The sequence below is a fragment of the Gymnoscopelus microlampas genome, assembly GCF_963454915.1.
Source record: "Gymnoscopelus microlampas genome assembly, chromosome: 8".
Classification (NCBI taxonomy): domain Eukaryota; kingdom Metazoa; phylum Chordata; class Actinopteri; order Myctophiformes; family Myctophidae; genus Gymnoscopelus; species Gymnoscopelus microlampas.
The window spans coordinates 13,238,144-13,249,716 of NC_139945.1; the positions used below are offsets into that span (position 1 = coordinate 13,238,144).

At 41.2% G+C, this 11,573-nt stretch overlaps 1 protein-coding gene across 1 annotated transcript; it reads right to left on the reverse strand.

The window, feature by feature from the left end:
- Window positions 1-828: 828 nt before the first annotated feature.
- LOC311050479 (zinc transporter ZIP4-like) lies at window positions 829-11,156 on the reverse strand (the record flags this gene model as incomplete). Its single annotated transcript, XM_084064563.1, has 11 exons — window positions 829-957; window positions 1,215-1,402; window positions 1,650-1,802; window positions 2,236-2,338; window positions 2,454-2,636; window positions 3,256-3,428; window positions 3,555-3,738; window positions 3,914-4,095; window positions 4,537-4,747; window positions 5,289-5,608; window positions 11,102-11,156. The coding sequence occupies 11 exons, from the start codon at window positions 11,154-11,156 to the stop codon at window positions 829-831; spliced, it is 1,881 nt and encodes a 626-aa protein (XP_083920689.1).
- Window positions 11,157-11,573: the final 417 nt, after the last annotated feature.

The following is an 11,573-nucleotide window of genomic DNA, read 5'->3' on the forward strand; positions in this document are numbered from 1 at the left end:
TGTGTGTGAGCCCTGAATTACACACACACACACACACACACACACACACACACACACACACACACACACACACACACACACACACACACACACACACACACACAGCACCCGGTATAATATGACTTAGTCATCATTTCTTGTTTTCTGTAAATTAGGCAAGGCTATTTTAAAAATAGTTAGTTACCAAAGGAAGATGACTCCGACCATAATGTCTTTATAGCCTTAGGTCAAGACTGTCGTGATGTATTTTATCGAGTATGATTCTGTTGGAAGTTCCCAATGGACGGTAGTGACGGGGCGCATCCGGTGAAAGACAGAATTATACTGAACGTAAACAGGAAGTGAACGAGGCGGGGGGGGGGGGGGGGGGGGGGGGGTGATTAAGACACTTCCTTATTGAAAAATATGGACTAAGACATTGCACAAATACTCCGGACACCTAGTTGACATTTGGGGCAAGCGGGTAAGCACATTATATTTTGTATTTGTACATGTTTGGAGAAATACGGTCTTTACTGGTGACATTCCAGATAAAATACATATAAGATAGTCTTGATCTAAGAGGCTAATGTCTTTATAAACTAAAACAGCATTTTACGCTCCGGATCACACATGGGCAACATACGGCCCGGGCCCTTTGACCATCTTAATCCGGCCCGCCAAGTTCTCAAAGAAAAACAAAATGACCCCCACCAAAAATGTACTTTCTAAAAGGCTGCCGTATGTTAATGGTTTTTAGAACTAGTTAACAAGTAGGCAAGGCGAAGAGGAAGGATAGTGTTTCCTGAAGAGGTGGGTTTTCAGCCTGCGGCGAAAGATGGCTATGGTTTAGATGCCTATCTGGTCCTCGTACAGTGACAGCAGCAGTAGGATGCCCCAGCCGCTCAGCAGACCTAGGTTTTGCAGGAGAAACATCAGCCAGGGTCTCTCGTAGTTGATGTGGAACATAGTTGGGAGCTAGAGAGCAGTGATGGTGGATAGGGTAAGAATAAAGAGAGTGCAGGGTTAGAGGAGCAGAGAAGGGAGAAAGAGTTTAGCAAATATCTACTGTACCCTAGTGGCTGACATGCACACATTTAGCCACCAATTCCCCTCCTTTCTGTCTAACACATATTTGACACATGCTTCATAGTTTTACCGTTACGCATAAACAATCCAGCCGTTTTGGCAGGTGCCTGTCTATTGTTTAATTCTTTAGACATACAAACGCTCACCATATCAGCTAGTCCCACATATAAAAAGAGTCCTGCAGTGACGGCAGCTATCCATTGTTGGGTGGCGAGGTCGGTGGCCACAGACAGAGCAATATACAGGCCTATGAAGGAGGTCATGGCACTGCCAATGTTCAACAATAAGGCCTTGCGTACAGAAATACCACAGTGAAGCAATATGGCAAAATCACCTAGAGAGAAACAAAATAGCAGGTGAGCGGGGTTAGTTGCATATTTGATATTTGATGCTATTGTGCTGGTAAATATTTGATATAAACTTCATATTTCATAAAATAATCTTATCTTAAATTGTGATTATTTGAACAATGCTGATGGCATGTCATCATAATCTGAAAATGTTCCTAATGTCAATATAATATTGTCTGTATCTAATTTGTTGTATGTTTTCTGTGTGTTCTTTTCTTTTCTTTTTCTTACCAAGTTCGTGTGGTAGTTCATGGCAGAGTACAGCAAGAGATGTGGCCACGCCTGACTTCCATGATAGTGAGAAAGCCGCGCCGATAGCCAAACCATCTGCAAAGTTATGGATCCCATCGCCTATAGTTATCATGTAGGGCAGCAGACGCTCTTCTACAGGGACATGCGCACAGACAGAGAGATTAGTCTTGCAATGAGTGCAGTTTCTCTAAAGTGAGGTACAGTAGGTGGGATAGTTATATTGTGTCTGTGTGTCACACAGCTTATCTCACCCCTGCTGCGCTCTTTCATTGGAGACTTCTCACTGTTTTCAGGGTGAAACTGAAATAGATAAATTGTATTATTCATTAACATTATTATGATCATTATTATCATTATATTATATAAATTATTATCAGTTATAGTGATTAATGGGATTACATTTGTTTGTAAATCAGAAATAGAAGTTTAATCTTTAAATAACATATTGTGTGTGTGTGTGTGTGTGTGTGTGTGTGTGTGTGTGTGTGTGTGTGTGTGTGTGTGTGTGTGTGTGTGTGTGTGTGTGTGTGTGTGTGTGTGTGTGTGTGTGTGTGTGTGTGTGTACCCCTCACCAGTTCTACTTGTGAAGCTGACTGGTTCTTTTCCTTTTCTTTTTGGTACATTTGTATAACCATGCCATGATCACAGTGATGGGGATCAGATTCCTCCTGGAGACAGAGAGAAAGAAAGAGAGACAGAGATGCAGTGAAAGAGAGTAAGGCACTAAAGGCAGTAGTACATAAAATACAGGAAGCCAGCTGTGTTTGTGTGTGCACGCCTTACCCCATGATGATGAGGATGATGATGATGGTTGTCTTTACGAGTGACCAGAGAAAAGATACATTCCATCAGGTAAAAGTAGTAGATCCCAGCCATCACCACCATCATCTTGTATATGTAGTCCATATCATGCTTTGAATGGTCGTGGCTCTCACTGTCATTTGAGTGCACGTGTAGGCCTAGGAACTGAACACAGACCAACAGAGGGTGTCTTTGAGCTTTTGATTCATTGCTTCTTTGAGCAATGGTCACAGAAACCATTACAGCTGTTGTTCCGGTAGATGTTCCACTTTTTACTGCAGACCGTTTTCCAAAGCATACCATGGTTTGTTTCATTTTTTGAGGAAGCAATGGGATCCAATTAATGTCAGTACAATTATAAAAATCAACTTGGAGAGACTTGCATAATTAGCTGCGGACAGACATTGCTCTTCTAGACGGCCACGCCGTAAAATTATTATGGGAAAATGGTCCATTTTTTTCGGGCTGTCCACGACTAAAGACATTTTTTGTCAACTAATCGACTAACAAAGTATTGGTCGACTGAGACCAACATGACCGATTAATTGATAATTATATTGTATGAGGAGACAGCTCTAATGTTTATAGAATATGGCCAAAGCTGTGAATAGACAATGCACATATACAATATCATACACAGCATTGATAATGGTATGGTCCTTTAAAGCCGGAATATATTGACAGCAGGAATAAGTTGATACAGTTACAACCAACAAACAAAAATAGATTTGATTCACATATTTTATGAGCCCCACCTCAGTCTATCTAGCATCTCTCCACTCACCATGGGTAACAGGTGCAGTAAAGCATCTCCAGTGAGCGAGCCAACAGCCATGCTGACGCTAAACCGGATGGATAATTGGAAAAAGCTTGAGCAGGACGTACACAGCAACACCACGATGCCAAACATGGAGGTTAGCGAGATCACGATGTTGGCTATGGTTGCATAGATGTATCCTTAAGAGAGAGAAGGGGAGAGTGGAAAAGGAGGGAGAGAGACAGATCAACATGTTTGCCAGTGATGGCGTCTGTGGTGAGAAAAGTAGCTTCCGCTGTAGCCTATAAATCAGTCTTCATACTCACTCTCAGCCTTGGTAAGCTGGTCTGGTGCTGGGTGTTCTACGGTGCCCTCACAGGCCCCACTCAGGATCTGCTGAACCAGTGCTGTGCTGAGCCGGCCCAAGTCAGACCGATCCAGGACAGAAGCAGTGGTGCCATTTCCCCTCATGCTGTGGATCAGCACCATCTCCTCAGCTGAGAAACAATGCTGGAAGTGAGAAAAGAAGACAATTTATTATCTATTTAGTTTAGCTGTTTTGTATGTGTGTGTGTGTGTGTGTGTGTGTGTGTGTGTGTGTGTGTGTGTGTGTGTGTGTGTGTGTGTGTGTGTGTGTGTGTGTGTGTGTGTGTGTGTGTGTGTGTGTGTGTGTGTGTGTGTATACCTGGCCCCACGTGTTGTTTCTCCCATGTTGCTCATGGTGTTCATGAGTGCTCCTCGCGCTGTGCTGTGAACCACTGTGCTGGTGAAGAGTATATCCCTCATCGTGCTCGTGCTCGTGCTCGTGATCGTGATCATGATCATTGCTAGCGCCGATGCCCAATGTCCCCATAAGAGTTCTGAGGTCTACAGAGCACAAATGCAAATTGGCTTTAACACAAGATCACAGATGTACATTATTTGTACAGTATGGGGTTCCAATAGTAATGCTCTCCCAACAGGATCTACTACTTAATGAAACAAAAAAAGATATGTTATTATATACTATATATTTGATTTAGTTTTATAAGGGCAGAGACCACAGCAATAGCATGTATCAGGTAAGATTGCCAGATTGATTAGTTTTATACATCTATCTGTGGAGAATTTTTGAAGTACACACAAACGAATATGGATGTTATGTTTGCTGATTAGTGTCTGAGGTCACTTTATTTGGGTTTCTGTGGTAATTCCTATATTAATAATGATGACTCTAGTCACTCTACCGCATGTATCCTTAAGCATCGGATTAATAGTATGGCCTGTGTAGTTAAAATGTCTGTCTGCATCCCTAAACCGTATATTTACCATTGACAGTGAAGTTATCAGACCCTATACGATGCATGATGTAATCCAGGAAGAAATTCTCCCCAGGCAGACTAGTGATACAGTGACCTTGCAGCACATGGTACAAGACACGACCCAACACTGCACCCACTTCCTCTTTCTGCCCTGTGCCTGATGATGATGATGATGATGCATTGACCTCCAGCATGACGCTATTTGGTGTAACACAGCCCTGGTTGACACAATGATAAAACAGAGGACAGAGAAGAGCAAAATAGACACAGGAGAAAGAGAAGTTAATAATGATTTCTAAAGACTGATCCGACAACCCTATAGAGGATTTGATACGTGCTGATACGAGATCAACAGCAACAACTGAAGCCGTTCGGCTGGGTTCTTAAAATGCAACCTTTCAGGGGGGCGCTGGTAGTGGACTATTGCATATTGAGTTGACCACATAATCGCAATGTTCCTGGTTCAATTCTGTCCTGAAACCTGTGTTGTGTACCTTCTTTTCTCTCCTCAGTTTCCTTTCTCTCTATCCTATCATAAAGCAAAATAAAGAATAGGTGCTTGACTAAACTCATTAGCAATGCTACTAGTCTCTTCTTATTGCTATTAACGACAATGTAAATAAATCTGTGGGGTTTCCTACCCCCTGAGTAGGCTATATGCCGCTATGACATAAGAGCAAAATGGCCGCTGTGTGAATATGGTCATTATGTGATCTACATGTGTATGCATGTACAGTAATGCAGTGGTTTCATGCTCACCTCATGGCCTGAGGGCTTATAGTGCCCCTCTATCTCCTGAATCAGAAGCTCCAGTCCTAGTACATCTATGTGCTCATGTTCATGACCAGGTTTGTGATCCGGTTCTCTCTCCTGGTGCTGGTGATCTTGGTGTTCATGGAGTGTGATTTTGTGTAGCAGGTGTTCAGCCTCTTCGCCCCACTTTCCCTCTACGATGGCTTTACAGGCCCTGGCAGGAGAGGTCAGGTAGAACACACAGCCAGCTGCCAAGTGGCTGAACTCTGATACACTGACTAGTTGTTTGTCTCCTCCTTTCTCTTCCCCTCTGTCTTGCCCTTCCTCTTGGATGGAGTGATTGCTGATCAGCTGGTGAATGTTCTCTGTCAGATTGCACTGCGCGCACACACACACACACACACACACACACACACACACACACACACACACACGCACGTACACGCACACACACACACACACACACACACACACACACACACACACACACACACACACACACACACACACACACACACACACACACACACACCACACCACGCTTTAAAATGCCTCTTAACAAAGGTCATTTTTACATATTACATATTAGTCCACACATTAGAAAAAGAAAAGAAAAACAGCAATAAGACACCATAATACATAGATTACTTAAATACTCTAACAAGAATATTTACACAAACTGCATGTCTAAGGAATGAACACACCGGCATTGGAGCTTTCAACATTCAAAGTGGAAAAATCTCACGAGTACACCATAAATAGTTTTTTATTTATTTGATCATAAGGCTCCTTAGAGAATGACATGCCATGGAATCCCAACGATTATGCTGTTTCACTTGGTCTTGTTTTTGTATATATGTGGACTATAATGTGACAGATTGTACATATGTCACAGTTAATTATTGAGAAACTCTCACAGGAGAAAAATTGTGCCACACGTGTGCCTAGCAGATACAAGCTCATAGCCCGGCACCGAGTGCCGCACTATGAGTTTGTAGATCTTCTATTTTTGAAAAATCGAGAACATTTGTGCAAATCTTTGAATATATATATTTTAAAGCAATTATTTGTAACACAAATATTTGCTTTTGGGGGTCCCTGGAACAAAATATTTTGCGATGGGGGTCCGCGGCCAAATACATATCATTTTGGGGTCCTTGACATTAAAAAGTTTGAAAACCACTGACATAGCAACATACGTTTTTTCAAAAAACTGTTTTTAGAAGACATTTTGTAGAATCGGAAAAAATAAAAAAAAATATTTCACCCACTTACTTACAACTGTAAACCTGTGATGTGACAATAGAGGATTCTGATTCTGATTAAAACATGCTCTGGGTCTTTAGGGTAGCTGATGAGTATAGGGAGTGAATGTTTGCATTGATCATTGACCTGCTGGCTGCTGTCTTTTAATGGTGTGCAAGAGAAGGTGTAGTGGTGAAGATAAGATAAGATAAGATATGGGGAAACCATCAGGAACCTTGATGTCACTGAGGTCTTGACCTTCTGCAGTGTGTATAGACTTTGGCCATGCAGGGAAATATTTTACTGTCATGCTGAGGTTAAGACTTTAGGAACACCTTTGTAGCAAACACTAACATGTTTTATTTAGCATATATATATATATATATATATATATATATATATATATATATATATATATATATATATACACGCACACATACATATGTATGGTTTTTGTTATTTGTGAAATACTTAAGAAAATATTTGTTTTTATTCAAATCTATTATTTGATCGATGGAATCAATTACTTTCAATAGTTTAATTAATTGTTGCACCAACACATGTATGTGCAGCGGAAGGGGTTAGAGCTGTCAGTCTGTAAAAGCACCAAGGTTGTTGTGTTTGTGTGTTTTGTTTTCTAGGGATTAAGAGTACCTATACAATAAAACTCACAATGAGATATGAAAACATTCTGTACACAATGAGGTATATATTTGTTCATCTCCATACTTTATGCCATAGGGCTTCTTGTGGACATGAATAGCTTGATAGATTTGAAATATTCCTCTTTAACTCTTAGAGCTTATTAGACAAAACAGATAAAATGTATTGTAAATCTTTTACGCGATAGAAGAGTGGGCAGTGACGGCATCCCGGGAGCAGTATGGGTTAGCGCCCCATGCTGTGTCTTCCGTGAGGAAGAAGCCCAAAAAACCCGCGGTGAGGCCTTTAGGAGGGCCATTCCATTCCAGCGTACCGCAAGCGGAGCTAATACCATTAGACGGCCCAATCTAGTGGTATCGGCCCAAGGAACCATCACGCCAGAAGGAAATGTTTGGATCGGGGCGGTGCATCTGATCTGGCGCAGCGCTCAGGTCCTGGACCTGGTGAGACGAAGGAGGAGCCCGGCCAGGAGACAACCCACAGTGCCTAGTCCCTCCACGTGCCAGAGCCTCCCCGAGTCCCGGCAGAGTACTTCCGGAGAAGCGGACTGAGTGGCCCTGTCTTTCCCTATAGGACTGACCGTGGGTGCTACTGGGACGTAAGTCGGGGCTTGATCAACCCTGGCTGGGTCACCTGGGCGAGGGTGTATGTTGTATGTTGCGAGACCCGAAACACCCTATGACCCCAGGCTACAACACTGATGATGCGTCCCAGTTGCATCCATGTGATGTATTTCTTTATTTGGGCAAAGAACCAAGGATATGTCTTTTAATGATTGAGATGTGCAGTTTACTCTGACTCAGGCAAAGATAAGGAGAGCAAACGAGGGCAGATTCACCCATAAACTGCTCACCCATAAACAGTAAACTGAAAGGATAATAAATTGTCTTTACACACACGCACGCACGCACGCACGCACGCACGCACGCACGCACGCACGCACGCACGCACGCACACACACACACACACACACACACACACACACACACACACACACACACACACACACACACACACACACACACACACACACACACACACACACACACACACACACACACACACACACACACACCACACACATACCACATTCCCAGATGCTAGGACAAGATTAAGCAAATAAGGAACTAACGAGGATTCATCATTGAACTAATGAGCTGTTCACTCATCCAACAGGCAGCATTGGGCCTTCCCATTAGACAAGACAAGTAGGTCCTGCAAACACATACACTAGAGGCATGGTCACATTTCAGGGAGTGTAGGGTGTTGCCTTATTTGACACCTGACCATGGAAATTGACTGTAAATAAACCTAGGGGAGACAGGTATGTGCCTGTGGGACACTATTGCCAACTTTAATAAAACTCTAACACTGGCCTGTACGCTTCATAATGTATTTTCATAAATGTTTTGCCCCCTTACATCCCTACTACTTCAGATACCATAGTTAACTGAGAATAGATGCTGATGTTGTTCAAGTTCCCTCAAGTCAGTCAGTTCACTGTATTATTTAATAGGTTCTTATTGATTGGCTGATTGATTGTTACAGCTTGCTACCTTAGTTGCCTGATAGCAGGACATGAATTACCTGACAAATATATTAGGAAGGCAAGGATTACCTTTTACATGCTATAATCCAGTGATTCCCAACATCTTTAATTTCAATGACCCCCAATTTGATATAGGTCACATTCCCGCATTTGATTGGATTTTCTATTTATTTTTAATCTCTGGGACCCCATTCTAAAACCCTTTTTTAATATATCAAACTTTTGGTCTGATATGGTCTGTCATTTGGTCCAGAATTTAGCTACTGCCAGTAAAACTGAAAATATCAAAATATAGCCATTCTTGTATGTTCTCTAGTTAGTATGTTCTCTAGTTACTTTTTTAGTATTTATTTGTATTTTTGTACTTAATAATGGTGAAGATTCTATCAATCATATGCTCTGGAACCATGGAACCCACCAAGGACCCCCAGGGGTTCAGTCATTTAGGTGTTTCTGTGAGCCATTAAGTGTATCTATACTTGCTGCACACAACACTAAATTTAAAGGAGTAGTTCACCCAAAACATTTTTAATTACTTATTTTCTATCAATTGCACACACCCCATGAAGCCTTGAGTTCATGGATTTCTTTTCAGTTTTTGTCGCATTCCTGAGCCAATAATTTGTATTTCCGGTAGGAGACACAAAGAATCTACTTTGTGTCTCCTACCGGATACATTGGCCGGTAGGAGACGGGAATCAAATTATTGGTTTAGGAATGCGTTAAAAACAAAACAAAATCCATGAATTCAAGACTTCATGGGGTGTGCAATTGATAGAAAATAATTAATGTTTTGGGTGAACTACTCCTTTAAACACAGAGAATTAATGTTATTATCTTCAGCTTACCTTTAACCAACTATGACAAATCCAAATGAAAAGGGTCTATTGCTGAGCATTCTCCAAAGGATGTTTACAATATGAATATCTATATATTACCTATTACCTATTTTCCAGATTCTGAAAGGACTCATAACTAATAATAGCTCTTAATAATTACTATAATTATATATTAATTAACTATAATTGCATAATACATTATACATTTTTTTACCCATATTTAAAGGAGTAGTCCCAAAAAAAAAAACGTATTTTCTATCAATTACACACCCCATGAAGCCTTGAATTCATGGAGATGTTTTTAGTTTTTGTCACATTCCTAAAAAATTCCATGAATTCAGGCTTCATAAGTTGTGTAATTGATAGAAAATAAGTCATTTTTTGGGTGAACTACTCCTTTAACTTGAACTGGTATAGGCTATAAAAATTATGGTGCGTGTGAGAAAGAAAGTTAGCAGTCTGAAAAACCACATGCCAATATACCAAAGGTATCCACTCATTCAATAGGCCTGCAATTAATTTAGATTGGAAAGCAAAAACAATATTTTGTTAAAGAAAAAAATACGATAATTTAACATAGGCTATTTTACTGTCATATTGCTCATTGCAGTCCTTATTGCAAGTTAGCCTATGTAACGTTCCACTAAATAGTAATAAACACTGTAAAAGGTGCTCCAAAAGGTGTTCCAGGACATTTTAAAGGAGTCCGACTCCGTTGAAAACAAACTTTGCGCATGTCAAAGGTTAGATAGGATAGGATCTGCCATTGATTGCCATATGCCGCTAGATGAAATCCGAGATAGGCTTGTGGTCTTCAAATGTTTAAAACTTTTGAGGCTAATTAATGAACTTTTCGGAAGAATCTGTAAACTTGGGAAATGCTACAAAGAGACACTGATGCAAGCAAGTTTGGTCTCGATCCTTTATCCAAAGTAGTCCATGTTCAATTCATTGAACAGTAGGCCTCTATACTGCAAATCCACGTCCAATGTCTAAATTAAATAAATAAAAAAGTAAAAAGAAAAATCCTTAAGATCTCCACACTTGAAGCAACAACAACTAGCCTTTGGACCTCAACCTCTCCAGTGCGCCAGCCTGTCTCTCTGTCTACCTGACTGCAGAGTTGGAGGCCTAATATAACTTACCTTTTCACACGACACCTCACCGCACTGCACACGTCTCTCCAGTAAATTAAGAAGCGTGCAAACAGAGTTTTCAGTCAGATTCTCTTCTCCAGGCGACACGATACCGAGCACATCCCTGAATGCATCCTCCACAGCGGTCAAGGAATCAAAAGAACACAAACTGGCAAACAGCAAGAGAAGGAATTTGGACATCACTAGGCCTATTCCTTTAAAGTCTATTTTAGAATTGTCTCAGAAATTCGAAATAGATTTATATATATTTCAAAATAGATTCTAATGGGACAATTTCAGTCCTGCAAAGGCTGATGAAATGAAAATCTGTCTCTCACACACAGCATATATACGCTGTTCATTTAACAGGACTGAGATGACCTTTACCTGTGATGACCTGGCTCACACTGGCCTTCACCTGTCCATAAAACCAGTCTCTCATTCACACGTGGGTTCCATCTTTAAGGCAAGCCTTTCCGGTGATAAAATTACAGAAAGAGTCATCAAAAAGGTCAACCAAAGAACACTTTTTTTTGTATAGGATTTCCTCTCTAGTTTTGATTGATTGATTGAATATTCTATTATTTTGGTGAAATTAGTTTCCCATTCTGGGTGTTCCAGTGTGGCCAGCCATGGCGACAGGCAGTGTGCAGGCCTTGTTCAACAGTCTGATGGCAACCGGGTGGAAGCTGTTCAGAAATATGATGGTCTTGTCTTTGATACTGCAGTAGACCTCCATGCCATGCCGCGCTTGTAAAAGTGGGACGAACAGGTTAGCATGGGGTGGTGACTGTCCTTGATGATACGGTGAGCTTTGACTACGCACAGCTTCTTGTACACCTCCTGGAGTGAGGGGGAG